General features: G+C 40.2%; 1 protein-coding gene across 3 annotated transcripts; it reads right to left on the minus strand.

The window, feature by feature from the left end:
• Window positions 1-38: 38 nt before the first annotated feature.
• OGT (O-linked N-acetylglucosamine (GlcNAc) transferase) lies at window positions 39-22793 on the minus strand. Of its 3 annotated transcripts, none has more exons than XM_056491544.1 (22): window positions 22500-22793; window positions 18768-18918; window positions 17614-17857; window positions 16007-16075; window positions 12909-13025; window positions 11554-11633; window positions 10171-10366; window positions 9791-9931; window positions 9519-9619; window positions 9172-9325; window positions 8966-9067; window positions 8544-8723; window positions 7658-7816; window positions 6944-7033; window positions 6101-6226; window positions 5502-5672; window positions 5260-5376; window positions 5013-5180; window positions 2893-3045; window positions 1962-2214; window positions 1643-1766; window positions 39-1095 (listed from the first exon to the last, which is right to left on the minus strand). In XM_056491544.1, exons 1-22 carry the CDS (start codon window positions 22534-22536, stop codon window positions 921-923), a joined length of 3108 nt encoding a protein of 1035 aa, XP_056347519.1. In that variant the 5' UTR covers window positions 22537-22793; the 3' UTR covers window positions 39-920. The 3 variants fall into 3 exon arrangements, with proteins under 3 accessions (XP_056347519.1, XP_056347518.1, XP_056347520.1); XM_056491543.1 differs by having other exon boundaries at window positions 18768-18948; window positions 22500-22681; XM_056491545.1 differs by lacking the exons at window positions 39-1095; window positions 1643-1766; window positions 1962-2214 and adding an exon at window positions 3197-3318 and having other exon boundaries at window positions 2931-3045; window positions 18768-18948; window positions 22500-22684.
• Between the last annotated feature and the right edge of the window lie 59 nt (window positions 22794-22852).

A 22852-nucleotide genomic window follows, 5' to 3' on the forward strand; every position in this document is an offset into this window, starting at 1 on the left:
TTTCTGACAGCAGCACAAAACGCGAAACACCGGTCAAATCAGTCAAACTGGCAAACCAAAGCTTTATTTTTTTTTTTTTAAAGTCTTTGCTACAGTACCTAGGACTGCATCCCTATACATAATTATTCCTGATCAATCATTCCTGAAAGATCTGTATTTGGCACCAGTTTGTGTTCACCTCAAACACTTGTGGGGAGGATTAATTTCAAATCAAATTTGGTTTTTTAACAGAATAGGAGCTGCCATCATGAAGCCAATTAGCTGAGTTATTGGAGAAGCTTAAAAAACAAAACAAAACAAAACAAACAAAAGTCCTTATCTTAACCAACACATTACAGAGAGCTCCAAAACAGAGGTCAAACATTAAAAGGCTGATATAGGCTCAAGTGGTTTATAAAACCTATAAAAAAAGACTACACCAGCACATACGCCCTTTCAGTCTGCACAGTTTAAAATTAACACAGGGAGCAACTCGCTAGCTGGAAATCTTGTCATGGGAGAACCACATATATACCAACAGGAGTACCCAAAATCAATTGTTAAAACGCTCCAATTCCCAATCCACATAAAAGGAGAGAGGTTTGTAGGAAGATTAAATCAATCCATGATATCATATAAACCGGTTGGGCAGCTCAAACTGCCCCCAGCAACCACTTTGCCACTCATACACACAGGCTCACATGTACACGGCTCAATCCCATCCAAATTCCTCATGGAATAAAAGGATCCCAGGCTCTACTGAGTCTTCCCCTATCATGCAAGAAGTCTGGCTGTGCTTTAATCACCATCATGTATTACTTCAGCCACAGAGTACCAGGCATATTAAGTAGAAATGCACAGTTTTTAGCTCATCATCTCTGCACAAGTGTTGGAGAGGCTCAGTTCCTGGAGAGTTCCTGGTGGGCACACCCAGTCTCTCTTCATGCAGACTCGCTGGCCTCCACTGGTTTGATCATGTGGTCCGGTTTGTTGCCCGCAGCGTAGTGATCCCACATCTGGAGGTACAGCCGCTCCAGGTCCATCGTGTACTGCTTCGTGTTGAACAAAGGGCTGGATATTCTCTGCTTCCACACTTTGCCACGGATTTTTTTCAGGCTACAAAAGAGAGTTAAAGTAGTCACGAGACATTCCATAGTCACGAGACATTCCAAACACTAAGTAATACTGTTTACCTTTGAAACCTGCTGTTTTCAGCTAATCCAGAACTGTCTGTACAACTGTTTCAAAAACAACTGCTACCCCAACACCACCAAATTCCTGCTCTATCTCCTCTCACTTCTGATACAGACCAGCACCACCACTTCAAATCAGAAGAGCTGCAACACTAACTTATATTATCTGTAGTACAGTTTTACAGCATCATTTTAATTTGAAGTGACAAACTGCTTAATCTTCAATTTAAAAAGAACAAAATGTGGACTGTATTGCACTTTTCCACATAAGCAGTTTCTTCAGAATTGTTACTCAATTGGAGCGCTGTTAAGTTATCATAAAAGCAGAAAGTGAATTAACTGCAACACAAGACACCTCTAGAAGAGGACTGACTGCCCAGCTGTTTTACATATAAAATATCTGCAGGATTAAAACTACTGGTGTCTCAGCACTGTGCCCAAGATGTTCCCACATTACAGAGTTTACTTACTATTCCAGGTCAGTTCCCAGTTTCACAGCAATATCCTCATACTCCTGCCTGCTTTTTGCAATGAGCTCAAGACAACCCAGGCAAGTGAGCTGTGAGGCAGCAACTCTTGAGGCAAGAGTCTCGCCTGAAGAAAAGAAAACAAAAGGCAAATCAAAACCAACAAAAACAACCAGGAATGAGTTCATCAAGTACCTTAACATACACTATTAGTTACTTTCCTTCTGCCTCTACAAAAGGCAAAGTCTGATGTGTTTGCTGTTACTCAAAAATTACTAATATTTCAACCCATGCACTCAATGTAGGGTCACTGCTGCATTACCTGGCATAGTGACCATTGGAGTCCCAGCCCAGAGCACATCCATGCCAGTTGTGTGCCCATTGCAAAGGGGAGTGTCCAGACAAACATCAGCCAACTGCCCTCTCCTCACATGTTCTTCTTTGGGGGCAACAGGTGAAAAGATGATTCGGTTTTGGGCAAGACCCAAGTTTTGTGCGTACTGCTGGATATTGGGCTCTCCTACAGCTGGGAAACGTAGCAGCCACAGCACACTGTTGGGAACTCTTTTTAGGATCTGTAACAGAAGTAAGAAAATACAGAAAGTTCAGAGAGGAACACTTACTTTTCAGAACAGTAATTGCTATGTACTAAAATGAAGTGGAAGGCATCATCACTCAGTATTTTGAGGCACAGAGCAGAAATAAAACACCATCATCATGAATGAGATCACTGGGATTGCATTTCTGATCCCACTGAAAGAGACAGCAACTTTGAGCAACAGTTTACAGAGCAGTTCCTTAAGAGAGTAAGTCTTGAACTTCATGATCTCATTTACTTATAGGCCCGTACTATGGAATATAAAAAAATTATCCCCAAGTAGCTCTCAGCAATACACTGCAAGCTGGAACCTGATGTATGTGCTCTCCACTCACATATATCAATGTATCAGCTGCCAAGGCCAGTTATAACTCAATTGCAGAGACGAAGGAATTCCAAAATTATTTCACAATGGAGAACCAGCATATTTAAGCTGTCCCAAACATAAATTTTCACTGGCTAGATACACAGATATCATCTGAAATACATCTAAAACCCTCTGTATTCTACTAACACTAAGCCCTGCAACATGAGCACTATAAGGATTCAAATGGCTCAAAGTCAATGTTTTCCACAGAGAAGTTACAACTTAACTTGCATGAAGAGCCTTGCCAGAAGTCTGACCTTAGATTTCCTACTGGATACTGATACTCACATTAGCCCACATCTGCAAAGTGGAAGGATCAATCTTATAGAGCTGATTGAAGTTACAGTACACAACAGCATCCTCTGGTAAGCCATACTGAGAACGTGTGGTAACAATTATAGTCCGTGGAACTTCTTCACCAGTTGCTGCTTTGTTGTTTATCTAAAAGGGAAAAAAAAAAACTACTGAAACTCTGAAACTGCAAGAACAAGACTATGCCCTGTGGAATTGTCCTAAGACACATGTGTTAGCATAACAAATTACTGTAAGCATATCTTTGGTTTTATGATACAGAACAAAATTGTCTACTTACCCACTGCAAGAATTTAACTGGTATGTGTACACGCTTGTGGATGCCACAATGTTGCAACCACCAAGGCAAAAAACACTGGGCATTTTCATGCCCTTCCTATATCTCCCCGAAATTCCAAGTAACTGGAATAATTGGAAAGAAGAATCATATAAAGAGGCATTACACATGGAATCCTATCCTCTTTAAGGTCACGCAATTTCCTTGAGACCAAAAATGAAATTAAAACTGAAAGACAGAATAAAAAGGTATTTAGAAAGCAAAGGTGGGGTTTGGTTCGTTTGGATTTTTGCAGGTTATTTTTGGGTGGTTTTTTTGTGTCTGTTTTCTTTAAGATTGAACACAGTAAGCATAGAACAGATAATCAGGAGATGCACACTCGTATGTAACTGGTAAGACTCTAAGAAATCAGTTGACAAGGAAAATGATGAAAATGCTGAAAATCAGAAGAGTTAATGACAAACTTGGAAAAAAATTGATCTTACAGCCCTCACAAAGAACAGGAATATCCTAATAAAAAGCAGCAGAGGATGAAGTTGGAATAATCAAGTTACCATGCAAGAGTCTTGAGGATTAGTAAAATGGAAGAAGGATATTAATATTTTTTAAATAATGACATGCTATGATGGGATCAAAACCACATAAACAGAGAGGACAACACAGCTACTTAGAGCCTTTTTCCTTATAGATATGTATTTTTACATACGTAAGTATTTAAAATTTAGACAGTGGCACTGCAGCCAACCACTGATGACACACTTGATGTGAATTACAATGAGTCACTGTCACTGTTAGAAGATGCACAACAGCTCAGAGAAGTTGATAAATATACTACTCATCCAGGTCATTGAGACCTCAAAAAACAGAATGCTCAGTTCTTGTTGACCTATGCCCAAAAGTAGCTGATCTCAGCACAAAGAACTGCTATATTAGTGTCATTGAAAGACAGAAATTCTATTTTAGAAATGCACAGACAGAGCTGAGAGTGTTTCACCTCAGTTGGTAGAGTGTTAAGACAAGAATTCTCTATTATTCTCAGGTGACAACTTCAGAAAGAATTGCTAACAGCTTTAGTGACCAAAGACAAAGTATTACCAACTCAAAGAAAAGTCTCAATTGTGAAGAACTCAAAAAATAAACTAAGGTATGAGATTATGAACAGAGCAGTGGCAAAAAGATGTTTCAAAATGATGTAAAAGAGGTTCCTGAGGGACTGCAAACTGAGTAAAATTCACAAGATAATGAGTTATGCCAGTGTCAGAATATGGCATTTCTAAAAGGGAAAAATGTTCTGTAGTGGAAGAGTTAAATAACATCAGTAACTGTCACTAAAAGCCCATGAACTGTTAAGCACTGAGGTGGTAATACAGTGCAAAATTCTGAAATATGTAAGGATATGAATAAATATTGCTGAAATACAGTGGAATAACTTTGCCTCTATTCTATTACTCAGCAATTCTTTTCTAATACAAAAAACCACAACTGACACTGAGTAACAGGTCACAAATCTTTGAAGGCTTCAGGTAATAAGGAAATCTTGGCTCCAAATTCAGAACAAGTATCTTCTTTATGCAACAAGAATTAATTTCTTTGGACTTTAGATACCTCTAGATACAATTCCTCTATCTTTGGTGGGGGGGTGGGGGGGAGATCATCTTCCAGTACATCTGTGGCTTATAATGAGCTTCCTTCAGTATGACAACTAAACGAAGCAACATGACAGAAAACACATTTTCTTGGAGGGTTTTTCTTCATTGTTATGTTAAAACATACATAAATAACATAAACACCAAGACAACAGTGTCCTGAAGTGCCTCACCTGAGTAGTTGCTAATCCATTACTGATGTTGAAGCCATTGATAGTAATCTGAATTTGCCCACGGTTTATCATCTCAATCACAGCCTCTGCAATGGTGTTCATAGGGATCACTGGCATGCTGAGGGCAGCATTGCCATCAGCGTTGTCACAACTGTCAGGACACTTCATCTGAGATAAATCACACAGGGATCAGAGGGAGTACTACCTTCAGTCCCCAGGACAGTACACAGACAAGAGTAGCTCTCACCTTAACAATCTTGACATCAGGAAGGCTGTCAAGGAATGCCTTCAAGTCAATGCCATTCAAAACAATCCTGTTATCATAAATATGACCATTGGACTTGAAATCAATGACTGCTTTTTTCTGTCAAAAAAAAAAAAAAAAAAGTCAAGAAGTTACAAGATCCCTTACCAATACTATACTAGGTGCCATTTCATAAAGACACTTATGGAAAACACCTACTTTTCTTGCCCTATCTTCCAACTTACCTTCAGATGGGGGAACATGTTGGCGTGGTCTCCAATAAAGAAAGTGTTTGGCATGTAAGCTAATTTTTCTGAATACTGCTCAGCCACCTCAACTGGTGAAGTTTCTTTATCTGTGATTATATAATCCATGAATAATGCCCCACTGGTTCCAGGATACCCTAGCCACATTGCCTAAAAAAAAAAAAAAAACCAAACCAAGGCTTCATTTCCATTGCAAAAATAAAGGCAGTTAAAAACCAACAAATTTTAAGCTACATTTACCACATACAGGTTCAAGTTCATTCTTCTGCTTTACCAACTAAAGATCAATCTCTAACTCCAAACTTTCAATACCAAGATAGTGAACAGCTCAAAGATGTTCTAAAATTGATCTCTCAAGTGAATTTTCCCCACAATGTGCAGCTTGAAGCCAGAACACCAATCATCAGTGATTACACGTTCTCTCACCTGAGACAACTTCTGTAGTCTAGACTCTGATTAAGGTTTCTCTCACTCTCTTTCCATAGGCATTTTAGAAAACCAAGCCCCCCCCCCCCCAACAAAAAAAAAACCCCTCTGACATTGATTCTGGCTTACTAAGAGCCCTGTAACTTAGCTACCTGAATAGGTGCTGGTCTCAGGGCAAACAATTCATTTCGGGCTCCTTTGGTGTAGCCATTCATATTAATGAGAATGTGAATCCCATCCTGATGGATGCGGTCTGCTGCTTTTCCATTACATGGTATCTAAGAATAAATAATAAATAAATACATAAATATATCTTCTTTTTGTTTTCAGTCTTCCAGTAATAAATGTGGTTAGTCATCAGTGTAACAATGGATAGATGCCAACTGCATAATTTAATTTAAGTGAGACTTAAATCTTGTTATTGCTGGTTTTATAGAAGCATAAATCATCAGCACAGCAGTAAAGCTCAGTAGCAGTAAAGCTAAAGGCTAGAAACAGAGGTAATACAAACCAGAACACCCTCCCCCACATCCACTTTTCTAAGGCTAATTAGAAATTAAAGCTCACATAAGGCAAGTGGCACATTCAGAAAAATAAGGCAGTACAGAAGATCAAAATGAAGATCAAGAATAAGCCAGTTAACTACTCTACAGGATACTGTGCATACTGAAATCCTGGTCAGTTTTCACACTGAACCAAAGGCAAGCTTAAACCTTTGCAGCTGTGATATCTTGACTTCTCCACAACATTTAAACATGACTTATCTTGAGATCTAATGTGAGAGCTATAAAATATTGGTAATGTTACTTTTTAATAATCAGAGGTCACAAGATAACCACCACGTCCTATCTACTAGATATCTACAAACTTCAAAATTCACAATACTAACATCAAGAAATAATTGCAACTCACAATCTCAAACTACAGACTCATGTCTTTCTTCATTTAGAAAAAGATTAGGTTTGCTAGAAGGTCAATGCATAAACCAAGCTCACCTGAGATAAGTCAATGAAATTATTTGCTTCAGCCATCACTTTTACACGGAAGTTTGTCCCATCATCAGGACTCAGGGCATAACAGAATACCTAGAAAATAAGGCAACAGAAACTGAGTATCTGTGATAGCTTGTCCATAAAATAATTGCACTATACTGTGATTTTAAATTACATCTAGTTTCACACAAAACATCTTTATTTACATGCTATTTATCAGCTGAGAAAGAAGTAAAAAAAAAAGAGGCACTGAACCATTTTTTGACACCTTTGAACCAGGCCTAGTTCTGGTGCCAGAGTACGGCACTGCACCCTGCACATATATCCAATGTTCTCATCAGTGTAAGACAAGGTAACTTTAACAGACAGATCTGCCTAAGAATTAAATCTCTAAGAATGCCTTCAAGTCACCTCTGACTTCATAATTAGTGAGAATCATAACTATGAATCAAGTTGAATAGACAAGCTAAGCCTCAGGGAAGCTTTCCCACAATGACTAGTTCTCCCAAGAAGGAAACTGCCAGTGTATCTGGAAACAGTACTTCATATTGTAAAGGAGGATGACTTGTGCTGAAGAACTCTTCAGCCCATAAAAAAAAAAAACAACATACCCAAGAAGCAAAAATTTGCTCTTTTCTTGTTAAATTGCCTGCAATTTATAAAAAGTACCCCTTATAGGCATATTTAAAGCTTTAAACATGCCATTTTTATCTTTACCTCGAATTTGTCTGGGTTATGCATGCCTGGAATTGACTGCATTAGGTGTGAGGTTGGATGGTTTCCAAAATCAGAGCTCACGTAGCCAATACGAAGTCGACCTTCACTGGCCTTCAAATCCTTGGGATGCTCATATGGTGGCTTGTGAAGAACATTAATCTGCCAAGAAAACACAAAAGTGTTTACAAACTCAGGAACTAAAATCTAAACAAAGGGACAAAAGGGAGTTTGCAGAATTAACCTCATCCCACATTCAAGCAAGCAGTCAGGGACATCTGCTGTTCCAAACCTGCATTCTACATATTTCACTGGAGCCAAATGCAGTGCCCACACACTGTGTCACAAGATGATGTCTCTGCTCTCAGATAAATACAGACATCACTACTGCATTTCTGCTTTTTTAATAGCTTCAGTATTCCACCCGTGATTATTAAATACATGGATACCACACCACGATCCTCAGGAAGTTCTCAAACCACAGGGCATTTGTGACCAGAACAGGACTGCTGTGAGGCACCATAGCATTTGTTCTGTTCTTTGCTCTCCATCTTGCCCAGGCATCAGCTTGTAACCACTACCTCTGACAGGATTATCAGGCTACTCAGACAAGTCACTTTGATGAGGTGTTATCTTCCATTAGTTAACCAGACCCTCCCACCAGCTGACAGCACATTTTCAATTATAAATGGCAACCTGCACAAGTAGTCTGTCTCAAAACTCACAAGCACTAACAGCTATGAACATTACATCCCATCTCTTCACGTCAGTGACTCAGAAAGCTTACAAAGGCTAATACTGACAAACTTGAGTATTAGATTTTGAGTAGGAACAGGCAAAACCCCAAAGAGCTTCAATCAACAAGCAACAACTGTACAGAACTGCCTACCTTGTCCAAACAGAGATTTCCATGTCTCTCAGCAATTGCCTTCCTAAAACTGTGAGAAAGGGGATACAACATGCTATGATGTGGGTGTACAGAGGGCAGTCTGTTTTTCTCCAGCTGATCAGCTACAATGCTAACCAGCTTCTTCATTCTTTCATCATAGTCTGTCCAGTCACAGACAATCTATAAAAAAATAAAAAACAAAGATTAGGAGAAAGGATAGCTTCTTTTGGCCTGTATCAGTTATTTCACAGGTTGAGATTAATGTTTCTTCCAAAAATGGAAGTGAGATCTTCTGTAATTACTGTTGATGATTGTATAATCTATCTCCTAATTTAAGACTTAAGTCTAACTCTTTACATTTAAGTAAGTAATCTCTTGCAGAGGAATCTTAAGAATTACAATCAAAGCCTCATCTTCCTCACCTGCAAACAGTGGGCCAAGTTGCAATAGGCATCTGGGAAATCAGGTTTAAGTTTCAGAGCAGTGCGGTAAGAGGCAATGGCTTCTGGTATATTCCCTGAATCCTGTGAAGATACAGAAATGAGTCAGCAGGTAAAAATATCCTCAGGGTAACTACTCACAGTGCCCCACCACGCTCTTCTAAGAGTGAATCATTCGCATGTGCTACCTTGTGAATCGAGGCCAGGTTGCTGTGGGCATCAGCAAAAGCTGGGTTTATCTGAATGGCACGGGTGTAGCACTGCAGAGCTCCCTGAACATCCTGCATCTCCTTCAAAGTGTTTCCCATATTAGAATAAGCATCTGCAAACGTGGGGCTGATTCTGAAAAATAAAAAAGAACATGTCACGAACAAGAAAAGCTTCTCCTCCAACGAGAAAATACACTCATACCCAGACTTTTCAATTTGAAGAGCAACTATAGAAATTACAACACACGACTAAGTCACCTTCTGTACAAATCTAGGCACTTTCCTGTTAGGAAAGGCTGGAACTCTTGCACGGAGTATCCATTTACCTAATAGCCTCTTTGTAATGCATCAGAGCTTCCTGTAACTTTCCTTGCTGTTGCAGAACACTTGCTAAATTTGAATGCGCTGCAGCAAACTCTGGAAATACCTGGAAGAAAAAGAAGTTGACTCTGTCTCAAACATCTCAAGTATACCATGGCAAAAATATCTGTGCATTTATTATTGTATTTTCTTACTTTTTTTTTAGAGAGAGGGAAAAAAAGTCTTATTACATATTCCCAACCTGAACCACCCACCTCTCCCTCACACTCAACTGTACCTCAAGAGCCTTCCGATACAGACGGACAGCTTCCTCAATATTGCCCTGCTCCCGCTTGATGTTTGCCAGATTGTTGAGAGAATCTGCATGAGTGGGACAAAGTCGAAGGGCTGTGTTGTAGCATTCTTCTGCTTCTACCACCTTCAAAAAAAGGGGCACTGTTATTATAGTAACATTTATGGTAAAAGCATCGTTTATGAGAAGTCATTATACAATCCCTTTTAAAAGGTTCAAGATGGAGATTTCCTGAATTATTCTTCCTTTTAAGTGAGGTTAACATTAATCTTAACAACTTGCCCAACAATTATCAAATTGGTGACAAGTGGTGTCTATTAAAAAAGCATTCACTGTAATTTTAAGACGAAACAAGTGCTCCTTACACTGCCTTTCTCCTTCAAGGCATTGGCCAAGTTGCAGTAGGCATCAGGGAAGTGGGGCTGGAGCTCAATGGCCCTCCTGTAGGTGTCTATGGCCAGGTCTATCAGGCCCTGCTCATAGTACACACAGGCAAGGTTGCCGTGAACAACTGCGTGATTTGGGCTCAAACTCAAGGCTCGCAGATAAGCTGCCACAGCTCTGTAAGAAAATAAAGGAAAAAAAAAAAGTGAAGGTCAACTATCATCCAGAGAGCAGGAATTATTTACCTTGGTACAGTGTACAGTGATCAACGTTAAGTCTTCTGGAAATTAAGCAAAGCTTTTGGCTACTTTTTGTAAATACTTTTCATTACTAGGAAAAACACCTTTTTTCCTTACCTCATTTTTTGCCAATTTATTATTGAATTTTAACAAGATAAACAGTATCACATTATTCTGTCCATTAACCTACCATTATTTACTTAAGAGTTAAATCATCACTTTGTTCAAAAGTGAAGTATTTCATTATATGCTCCTATAACACTATATAGATGGCTGATGTATTCAAATCCAATTTCTAGGAAAACCATAACAACATACATAAGTAAATGTTTAAAAGGTAATTTAAAATCTGAAATTATGGAAAGACATGACTCAGTTTGTTTCGTCCACTAACTGATGGTTAAATCAGACATCACTGAATCATTTACACTGTGTGCAGTGCAGATAATTAACCTGTTCCCTGCAAGCTTTTATTAAATTTGGGGCCACAAACCACAGCTATCAGAAATTAAAAACCAATTACCAGATGCAATATGGTACATTGCATATAAAAAACACAGCCTGGATCTTTTCCCAGAAACAAAACATTCATGTATCAGATTAGAGATCTCAGAACAGGTTAGTTCAACAACACAGCAACACTACTGCAACCCAAGGAAATAACACAAGGCAGACATGTCACAAATACAGAATATTCAATCAGATGTTTAGCTGAATTCCAGCCCAGTTTGTCTGACATAAAAGGGAAATTTTAGAAGAGACACACTTGCAAATTATGCTCTGAATCACATAATGAAAACAGAAAATTCAAGCATTCGGGTAGTTTTTGCGCATCTGATTTTCACCCTCCTCAGCTTTAATTTCAAATCTATTTTCATCAGAAACTCTCAGTTTTGACAATGCATTAAGTACAAGTAAACAACATGAAAGAACACATTTCACTGGAACTTTTGATTTTTATTTAAATAGACCAGAAACCTGGTCTGTCTGCACTTCAAAGCCATTTGCCAAGCTTACAGCTGAAGTTTTTGCTACCCCTGTCCACAGACACTTTACAGAAGGAACATAATCTGTATGTTGATACATCTGATAAGCCACAGAGAGCAACAGTATTGATCTGCTTACCTGTCAAATATCCTTGCCTCCTTCAGAACATTTCCCAGATTGATATAAGCATCCAAAAAATTTGGGTCAAGTGTTACAGCCTGAAAATATTTTTGAAGTAGAAGTTTTGAGCATTAAACACAAACACATTTTTTATGAAACTGAGTTGTTTGCTGCTTTTAAAAAATTTGATCAACACAATAAATAAGCTTTTAAGATTTTATTAATAACCCAGTAAGGAAGGAAAACATACAAGCCAATCACAGAGCAAAGTTACTGATCTGTAGAAATGACAGCATGTACTACCTTCAAATTTATTTGCCTGCTTACCTACTGAGTTGCAACTTCTGCAGAATAAAATTAGGCTGATCATACTTACCACTCCTGTCTACTGATGCTATGTTGTCTCTAGCTTGTTTTTAGAGAAGAAACCCTAAAAAACTTTATCTGTACCGTTAATCTACTGCAAAGTAAGACAGAATTTTAAAGCTTTACCAGTGCAGGAAAACAGGCTGTTCACAAGAACAAGGATGTGCAAATGCATCATGTGCACAGGGAAAATTCAATAGCCATGTAATTAAACATCTTTGCTCCCATCAAAACTAATAAAATGCAAAAAACTACTTAAATCGAAGTTATAAAAGCTGCAGTACAAAGCTACATAAGCCCCATTCTTACAATCTCATGGGAACTATTAATTCCAAATTAAAATACTTCACCTATCACTAACTAGACACATATCCCAAAAAAAAAAAAAAAAAAAAAATCCTTGTGCAGCTAGACTTTTTTCTGTAGATTTAAAGCCATGAATTTCAGGAAAAAAACTGCTGCCACATCTTAAATTCAGCTTTAGGGAACTCTAGAAACTTTAGCAATGAGGACAAAACTAATTATGATGCCAATTAGACACTAACTGGAAGGTACCACACAACTACTTAATGACACTAATCTAGAGAAGTCTGAACAGTAGTGAAAAATAACCCTGGAGAAGAGGAATTAAAACTGTTCTTCTCAGTTACTCAAAGGACAGTAATACCTGAAACAAAAATCACAATGCAAAATAATTTTAAGCACCAAGTTGATTTTTTTCTCTCACATGCAAAACATTATCATCAAATTTTTAAAAAATTTAGTCTGGCAAAAAGCTGAAAAATAATTTAATTAATTTTTTCGTATTTGATGTGTGTAAAGTCCTAGGGGAATTCTAAGTGTCTGTCTCTAGTAGCACATAGGCAGTTTGAAACACCAGCAAGTTTAGAAACTTAACAACATGAGCTGTTAACTAACAGTATCATATAAAGTTCTCCACTATCAAACTATATATCACCTGCAAGCATCCAAATCCAGCAGTGAAGCTGACCCCCTTAGGTAGTTACCTTTTCAAAGTGATGAATTGCAAGCCAAATTTCTCCTTGGGCATTGAAAACACAGCCAAGATTACTCCATGCCACTGCAAAGTTTGGTTGAGTCTCAATTGCTTTTAAGTAACACGCCTTGGAATAGTTAAAGAAGAGAGATACAAGGGAAGGGGAATATTTGTAAAAAGAAAAAAATGAGAAAAAATAATTGTTAGTATGCCTTCTCTAACCAGCCAAAAGTGACCCTGCAGTATAGGCTAGCTTGCGCCAAAACTAATGCGCTGCAAACTGTTGTTGATCCTGCGCCAGCGCAAACCAAAACCCAGGTGCAAGCCCACCATTTTTCAGTTATGCTGGTAACAGATTAACATTCCTTCCAAAATAATCTTAGAAATAATTCAAGTAGTTCAACAGAAACATCTGCTGCTCTTAAGTGCGTAAAAATAAAAAAATTACTGTGTGAAAACAACTTCACTCTGAAAGATTTTCAAATATTCTAAATCAGATAGAAATTACTTTAAAAAAAAAAAAAGAAAAAGAAAAAAACTATTGAAAAATATAAAGCCATTCCTCAGCTTCAAGTGTGCTTGTCAAATGAGACACACCCCATCCATATTTTGTTTCCCAGTTTCTTCAAATACAATTCAACCTCTCCTGCAGCTTCAAAACCTCAAATGACAGGATTGCATGAAGGTTTAGGTCCCTGTAATGCAAGCGCAAGAAATCGCTGCGCATCCTACCCAGCACGGCGCCACGCTATCGCTGCGAACTGCTTGGCTCTAGTGATTGCCCCAAGGTGCAGTGAACAGCCAACCAGAATCATTAATCTACCAGACAGGCCCACATAAAACTCGCATGTTAAATTTGATGTCTGGACTCTGTAAAATGCGTTACAAGCCAATTTTATCCAAAAGGCTGCAGCCTGGAGCTCGGGCAGTCGCCCGATCAGAGATTAATCATCGAGTCAACCGTTCACGGGGGCTTTAATCGCACGCAATGCGCGTTACCGCTGCGCAGCCTTTGCGCTACTGCAGGATCACAGCGCATCATCAGAAGAGCAGAACGCTGCAATCCAAACAAAGAAGAAAAAAGGAAAAAAATGAACAACCGGAAGAGTTAGAAGCTTTTACTATTAACTATCTCCAATTATTTCTTTAAAAAATATTTTAATTTACTTTTACTTTATTTCTTTGAAAGAATTTGTGGCTAATAGTATAAAATATTCTTACATTACTTGCTTGTAATTAAATATTTTAAGCTGTTTCTGAAGCCACAAGACAGAAGATTCAGGCATGGAGGCAAATGGTTTTGCTGTGGCAGTTACAAACCCGTTACCATATTTCTCATCATGTGACTTTTCGGTGCGTTCCTTGCTGGAAGAGGAGGAGGAGGTGTGTGTCTGCCCTAGATCCAGGCCTCGAGCTCCCTTCAGCGAGGCACCTTACGCATGGAATAGGAGGTTTCACCCACCTGAAACCTTCTAAATACAATATCAGTGGTGAAAAACCAAAAACAAGAGAGAAAATAAAACAAGATCATTAGTAAGAGTTCAACAAAGCAATTGCATTTTTTTGGATATGTCTTAACACATGGGAATGAGGATAATCTGTCTGTAACAAGGGAGACATGCAGAAGGGAGAGGGTTAATCGGGCAATTGCATACAGCAGGGACTTTTTTTTTTTGGAAGAAAGGCTCTGAAACATCTACAAAGAAATTAAATTTTAGTTCAAACTGTAAGGAATCTGCTGGCTTGATCTTTCAAATGGACTGATAACCAAAGAAACACATTGCAATTTACTCAAGATGTTTTTCCTCGTTTATTAAGTTCTCACAAAACGGAATAACACTTTCAAACTAGGTGTCTCCAGAGCTCTGAAACAAAGAAGTCAGCAACCTAAGGCAGGCGCAGTGTCTTGGCCTATACCAGTCACACTAAAGCTGCAGTGAAGTGCAATTCATGTTAGCTGTCCGCTTGGTGGGCTGAGAACCAAGTGTCTCAAAGACTGTTCAACTCTGAATGCTGCTACACAATGTTTTCAACCTGGATCCGGCCAAATCAATCAGGCTGCCCTAGGGTGGTACTCGCATCCAAGTTGTTATGAGAAACAAAGCAATATTGAAATTTGAACCTGCAGTCCCCATTACCCCACAAAGATCCCACCCTCCCCAAATGGTGCTGCAGCCAAACAGACAGCTACGCTGTTCATACACTCCACTTGTGAGCATGCGCGTGGGGCTTGGAGCGACAGCCGTGGAGCCCAGAGTGGTTCTGGTTTCTCCACACTCCTCACCCCTGCAGCGCGGACGCGTAAGGTGGCTTGTAACAAGACAATTTCTTTCTGCAATCCAAATTTTAACGTGCCAAGAATTGTAAACTCATCTTGGTGTTCGAATTCTCAGTTTAGGAAATGCACGACTGCTAGAAGCCACCTTTCCACTACAGCAAGTTTTCTTTTGATCAGTTCATTTACCAAACAAACCAGCTTTGTCCTTCCGATTTCTTTATTTTGGGGGAGGGGAGAGGGAAGACATGAAGAAAAGATATTGGGGGATGGGGGTGGGGGGGTGGTGTGTGTCGCATACTGCAGCTATTATTTACTAGCCTTTCTTCCACTATCAAGGGAAGGGAAAAGTTAAAAGAATAAAAATCTTTAAAAGCCAATATTACAAGGTAACATTTGGATAAGTTTCTTCTCCACTTACAAGCCACAAAGGACTTTAGAAGAGCAGCCTTTTCAATAGCACCTGCATCGTACAGGGATCTGGAGCTAACCACAGGCTCTCTGCTTGGCACCAGCAGGCAAGCCTCAGATCTGAAGGATTGTTACTTATTTCCAGATGGAAGCATGATGGAGCCCCTGCCCAATACTTCAGAATGGTATCAGATAGTCTAGTTCAGCAGCAAGGCTTGGTAACTTTCCACTTCTTGACTTAAAACAACTTTTTAAACATGGACATGCCATATCTTGCCCTGCAACTACTCTGGGGTGTTTCAGTGCCTTCAGTTTTCAGAAGTTTCTCGGACTGTCTGTAGATCAACGCAGATTTGGAGACTTGGTGCAAAGTTCAAGTTTTCAAAACACTGACGTTTACATGTATTCTACCCAACACCTACCTTGGCTTCTTCCAAGCGACCCAGGGCTTTGAGCAGGTTCCCCAGGTCACTACGAACACAGTACAAGTCCTGAAAAATCAAAATCACACCATCAGCTTCAGGACTTCAGATTCCCCACGGGTTTTCACAGGGAATTTGCAAGGAACAACCCAGTTTAATTCTTAATAGATACATCACAAATGCAAATTATTTTTCTTGACCTAACATTACAAACACCACATAATCTGAGCAAACTTAGAACTGTATAAGTACAATTGCAGAGAATTAAAAAGAAGTATTTAATACAATTCCTATTATACAGAAATTTAAAAAAACTGAAAACAAATGCCCCCCCTTCAGCAGGTTAAGTCACATGTAAGCATTTCAAACCCCATTTACTTTTGGTTTTTTTTAAACCACAACTCTGAACCTGTAACTCGTAACCTGTACACCACTGACATTATGGCTTTTAAATAGATATATAAAGTGATTTTGCTGCCTGTATCCCTAAAGAAGTTTTCCTCCCTGTTTTGCCCACTAGTCCATCAATTTCCAACAGCTTTAACACATGTTCATATTCTTTTATTTGTTTGAAATGAAAGCACAGTCTGCAACACCATTATCCAGCAGTAAAGACCAGAGACAATGTAGAGATTTTGTCAACACTAATGAAAAGATTTACTAACCTAAACAAAACTCAACTAGTGAAAAAAACCCCACCATCTCACATTATTCTAACCAGTGCATCCACTAGTCCCACCACCTGGCATATTAAGTTAGGCAAGTTCACACTGTATTGTGAACACAGAGAAATAAGGTTCTGGGCTCTTACTGGACTGGGTTTGCTTCTGCTTTTCCTACAGAAAAAGGATTTATGCATATGGGACCAATGCTGCACTTGAAGTACTTCTGATCAAAACGTGTGACCAAAGAGCAAGCAAATACCTTTATCATGCTGAGCAATACTATATAAACTTAATGAGCATGATGCAAAATAAACAGACGACAGCAGTCTGTTTACAAAAAATGTCAATTTGAAAGTTACAACTGAAAATCCAAACACCAGATCAATCAACCTTATAGAAGTCACTTACAGTCAGTCCATTTCAGCCTATAAAACCTCAACTGACACTCCTGTAAACCAGCCCACAATGGAAATCTAACTCAGTCTACAGCAGAAATCTTACCGAGGCAACACTTATCACCATGAAACTTCTGACTTCATGACAAAGTAATACCTGGTTATCTCCCAAGGCCTCTCATTCAAGTCTAAGCATCTGTTCTCTCACCGTAGTAGTACCTTAAAGCACACAAAGCTAAACATGGGGCCACCCGCTGAAGCTTCTGCCTTCAGAAAAAAAACCAAACCCAAACCTTGCCTTCTTTTATCTAAAAAGGTTAAGTATGTTACATACACAGAAAAGCAAACAGCAGTAGCCCTTACTGCAATATACAACTTTTTGTGACAAAAGCCTCTCAAAGATCCTTAAAAACAGCATTGACTGCTTCATTAAGTTTATGGTATACAGGTTGGAAGGGTTGTCTCATGTTCATTCTTTGAAAGCTGCTACTTTTGTGTCCTAAGGCAATAATAAAGAATGACTTTTATAAAACAAGGCATTACTTACAGGATTGTACTGAAGGGCAGACACATATGCCTGTACTGCTCCTTCCATATCACCTGCAGCTACGAGTGCAGCAGCCAAATTAATATATCCATCAATGAAATCTGGTTTGAGGCGCAGTGCGTGTCTGTAATGTTCAATTGCTTCCTGCAGCTGTCCACGCTCCTTGTACACATTGCCCAGATTTGAGTAGGCTTCGGCCAACAGTGGATTCTGTTTGATTGCCAAAGTGCTGAAATGAGCAGACCTGAAGAAAACATAGACAAGTTAGCAAATAAGAAACCACAACCCAAAACAAAAAAAACCCAACCCAAATAAACCCACCCTTCACATTCAGTGTTTGTCCGTTTATCTAGTTACTCTAGTGAACACTCATGCTTAGGTGAGCCAAACATACAGCCAACAAATCTGGACTTACAGAGCTGTCCTGTATCTTTATGCCTCCACTTCAAACTCTGATTGTCCTAGTTCCCATTTTATGCTGTACTGAACAAAGACAGCTCTCACTTACAGCCAGAAGGGTTCAAGTTGCCTCACCAAACGTGAGCTCAACACACTTGGAAAAAACACTGCAGAAGTCCCTCTTCCGTCATCTGTATGCTTTAAGCAATGTTCCACTTTGATAGTCTTTTCAAGAGGCAGGACATGACTTACATCTAAAATTCTGTTTATCCTCACTTCTTTTATTTTCTCATATCTGAACTACTACAACTTCAATCAGAACACTGTATCAAACATATCTAAGTCAAAAGTTCTTCCTTCCTTCACCAGCAAACATGAATTTACAGCTAGAACAAGTGAAGCTCAAAATGCTAGAGGCACAGAGAGCAAGATCAGGAACAAGCAAGCAGAAAGAACATAGAAACAACTTTCAGATCACAAAATTCCTTTAACTAAACATGTCGTTGGGCAGGAAACAGTCTTACAACTTAAAGAAAAAAATCCCAAAACCACAAATCCTTAGACTGTAGGTGGAATGAACATTACACAAGTAACACCTGCCAGTACACACCAACGTGGCTGATGTTCCAACGTTAATACGCACAATATTAAAATAACACAACAATAAAGGCAATGCCTCCTGTTTGCTGTAAAGCTGATGAGTCCAATTAGTATTTCTCTTACCCCAGCAAAATTCCAGAGGGAAGAAAGCCTACCTGTCCAGTCGGCGACACTGGAAGTGAATGGATGACAGTAACAAAAGCACACCAGTGTTATCAGGCTCCTGTCTCCAGAGCTGCATGCAGTGTCTCTCTGCTGCTTCAAAGTCTCCTGCCTGATACTCACGATGAGCCAACTCCGCTAACCCTTGGAAGGAAAGCATACGTTTCGTTGGTTCTGGAGAATCACCAAAACATTTAAAGGGGGAAAACAAAAAGTTAGATGATGGGAACAAACAAAACCAAAACAAAACAAAGAAAAATGTACACAACTAATGGATGAAAATGTTTGAAATGATATGAAACACTACAGCAGGTGACAGTTGGGACTCTAAGATCTCTACCAGTCCTTGACTCCATCAGCTAATAATGGCAAAAATGCAGACTGTAACGACTGCAAATATTTGTAAGTCAATCACTTTCCATTATCTTGAAAGAGATTCCTGTAATGATATGATATTTTGGTTCCTAACAGTGGAAGTGCTGCTAACAGAACAATGACTCTCCTCACTCTCCCACACAACTGAAAATCCTATGCTTTGCTACATTACAAAAAAAGTTCTAACCATTTAATAGGGAAATGAAGGACAGGAGACAAAGACTTTAATAAAGAACGAACAAAAGGAAGTTTTGATGTGCAAGTAGTGAAAGCCCTTAAAAAAAATCACAATGGGTAAAATTCCTTGAATCCTGCATACTCCTATTATTTTCTCTGAGGAGTCAAAATCCCTTCACAGAAAAAAACAAAAGGTCTTGGAACAACAATATCTGAGGAGAGACAAACACACACTTCAATGATTATGCAACTGGCCTACAGGAGGAACCATTAAACAGACAGGGTAGAGGAAAGGAGTTACTGCTCCTGGAGGCTTAGCTGGAACAGGAGTGACAAAACAGTTTTAGTATTTAATACCCAACTGTGGAGAATAAAATACTTAAATGAAAACACCACCTGTTTTAGACAAAACAACCGGAAGTAGGAGAAGTAAGTAAAATTTCTTACAAAATAATAAGCAAGCTTGGAAAAAACCCACAAGTATTCATCCTACAAAGAAGTGCTGGCCTTCAAATTCTGCCTTTATATCAACAATTTTTACTATTAAAAGGTTTGATTACCGCAAATATCTCTCATTTTAACTCCTGTACTCTGCAGTCCCTTAATTCCATTCACTAAACACTTCCCACTCCATCCTACGCTTTTAAAATTTGGAATCTAAATGAAACAGATAAACCTTTCCTAATACAAGAAAACATGTCAGTAGCTGAGCTTATGTTTTTGTAGTGAGGTAGTACAAAAGTCCAGAGTCTCTCATACTTTTCTGAGAACTTAAAAGACATCCAAAATAATCACAAAGAGATTAGGTACAGATTCACTACCTAGTGTTTATTTTATGAAACTGGGATTGATGCAATTTATTTAAGTTACTTTCAAATTTGGGGTTTTAGCACCAGTAGGTTTTAATATAAGACTGCGAGTCCTCTATAAGTACAGCAGTTTTTCCAGATATTGTATTGTCTCTGTCAGTGCCATAAACTGTTTCACAGTAAATTGGAACTACTATTGCCACTCATTTTCAGATAATGGACAAATTAGTAACCAAGTATGTTCATCCAGATTAGATTCCTGTTTTTCAAACCCTAAGGGCAAAGTGGACTTCAGGATCTGGTTAAACCTACTGGCAAAGATAAAAAGGTACAACCTTCATTCAACATAAGAATGTTGAACTGTGGCTGAAAACCACACCATTAGTAAATGGTGCTGACAGTAATACTGGAGCACCGGCAGACTGCTCCCCACTTGGCCCCTGTGCTGTTAACACAGCCCTTCTGGCAGTCAGCGTATTTGCAAGTTCCACTGATGGCCCAGAGAAACCAGATAGAGGAAGAGCATGTCTCATGAACTCAATTTCCTCTTCAAATGCATTCCAATTGTTTCAATAAATTTCAAAGCAAGAAAAAACAAAAAGTACCCCAAAATAAAACGACTTGCAAGTTTACACTTCAACACTCATGACTGCAGGGAAACAAGCTTTCAGTCATGATCTAAATACTACATTTTGACTACTTAAAGCAAGAAGTCAAACTGAAGTTGCAAATTCCAGGGCAAGAGAACAGGCCGTGCAGATCTAATACCTGGGAATGAGAACTACTAACAAAAGAAGAAACGTTGACATTTTCTTTCATTTATGAAGTGTCTCTGTTTACAAAACAACCCATCCTTTGTCTCTAGAGAAAAGACAAACTCAATGTAAAATTGCCAGTCATCTACCTCCAAGAATTTATGTTATAAACGATTGTGAAGAAGTTCACTGAAAAGCAGGAAGTGGACAGCCACATCATAAAGCCCAGAACGAGCGAAACTTTTAATACGAAGTTGGCTGGAAGTTATGCAGTGCAAAATATCCCAAATACAGCCCACTAATAGATGCTCACTGAATCAATTCGTAAAGAAAATAACTGCAGTGAGGAGTCACAGCCAGGAAAATCCCTTATCAAGTCTTGCATAAATGAATTTCTGTACCTAAGCTAACTTGTGCTGCATGCTTCGACTATGACCTTGGAAAAGTCTAGTACAGTACTGTGACAATGACCTTCCCTGAGGCTTCTAGACAATATAAGCAAAACAAAAAGCTGCATAGAACCACCAGAAACGCGCCCAAGGCCATTTTCCTCCGAAAAATACCATCCTAAAAACCTGCAATACACTCATGCTCAACCTTGCATTCAGACACAACCTGGTTCCAGACAGAAGCAGTGGTTACCTCCAGCTGGGAGGTGCTGGATAGCACAGGACTTTCTCCCAGCGTGCACGTGGCTCTTTTTAGCCCCAGGGATCCAGGCTACAAGAGGATGCTGCAGCCTCGCTGACCACACACAGCTCTAGCTGAGAATGTCTGAAATACCGTACTGCAGCACTTTTTTCTATCATTACCGTTTGTCTTTACATCCCTATCTCTGCACTGCTATCCCGTTTCTTTCTCCAAAAATCCTCCTTTTCCTAGGCATCATTTTCAGCTCTTCCTGACCCTCTGGTTAAAGAAACCCCCAAAATCTGGGGGTATACAGCTGTGTTTTCCTTTAATCCTTACAGTAAGCATAACACTTGTTTCCCTTACTCTACAGAGAAAGTCAGATTTCTCTTCCACTCCTCAAGTTCTGGATCTCCGAACTAAATTTAGGGCAGGAGCTTCCCTCCATACAACACGCTATCTTAATGTTCAGAAAACCGCTTTAGTGCTCGGCCATGCCACGGAATCACAGAATGGTTTGGGTCGAAAGACCTTAAAGATTATCTAGCTCCAATTGCACCGCCATGGGCAGGTACACCTTCCATTCGACCACGCTGCTGAAAAAAAAAAAAAGTCGTCCCCAAGTGCAGCGAGCGATTCTGGGCAAACCAACACACATTTTGGGTCAGGCTTCTACCCTACTTCGCCCTCTAACGCAGTCACCTGATAGTCTGATAAATATAGCAGCGATCCCGCCGCACTCGCACCTCCCCGGCAGCGGCCCGGGGGCTGCCCACGGGCAGCGCCCACCGGAGCGCACCGGGACCGCGCTCGGGCCAGACCCCACAAAGGCGGCGGGGGCAGCCCCGCTCTGCCGCGTCTGGAAACTTCCGCCGAGCGCGGGCCCAGCGAGCGGGGAGCGACGCCGGGAGCGAGGGCACGGCCCGGCCCCCGCTGTCCCCGGCCAGCCCATCCCCGGGGACCCCGCAGCGCACGGTACCTGTGCTGTCCGCCACGTTCCCCACGGAGGTCGCCATCGGGACAGGGGTCGGGGAGGCTGTGGCGGCGACGGCAGAAGGTGCGCTCGGGCCGGGCCGTACCGAGCTGCCCGCGGTCGCGGCGCGCTGAGGCGGCGCTCCCGAAATGGCGGCAGCGGCGGCGGTACCGAATGGCCGCGGCCGGAACTATCTCCGCGGAAAAGAGTCCGGGCGGCGCCGGGCAGCGCTGCCACACGGCAGGCGGAGGGACCTGCTGGAAGCGCTTGCTGCCTGCTGAAGGTTATCCTTCCGCGCGCAGCGCTGCGCCAAAGGCGGCGGGACTGCGCATGCGCCGCCACCTCCCGGTACCCCTGCA

This window comes from Oenanthe melanoleuca, chromosome 4A, assembly GCF_029582105.1.
Source record: "Oenanthe melanoleuca isolate GR-GAL-2019-014 chromosome 4A, OMel1.0, whole genome shotgun sequence".
In the NCBI taxonomy this organism is placed as follows: Eukaryota; Metazoa; Chordata; class Aves; order Passeriformes; family Muscicapidae; genus Oenanthe; species Oenanthe melanoleuca.

What these genes read in the sequence shown, in the direction of transcription:
- OGT (XM_056491543.1), bottom strand. Translation starts at nt 22,536, where the DNA reads ATGGCGACCTCCGTGGGGAACGTGGCGGACAGCACAG. An exon ending in CAATTCATCACTTTGAAAAG is followed by an intron (nt 11,634 to 12,908) that starts GTAACTACCTAA and finishes AAATATTTTCAG; the next exon opens with GCTGTAACACTTGACCCAAA. An exon ending in CTGGGAACTGACCTGGAATA is followed by an intron (nt 1,096 to 1,642) that starts GTAAGTAAACTC and finishes TCTCTTTTGTAG; the next exon opens with CCTGAAAAAAATCCGTGGCA.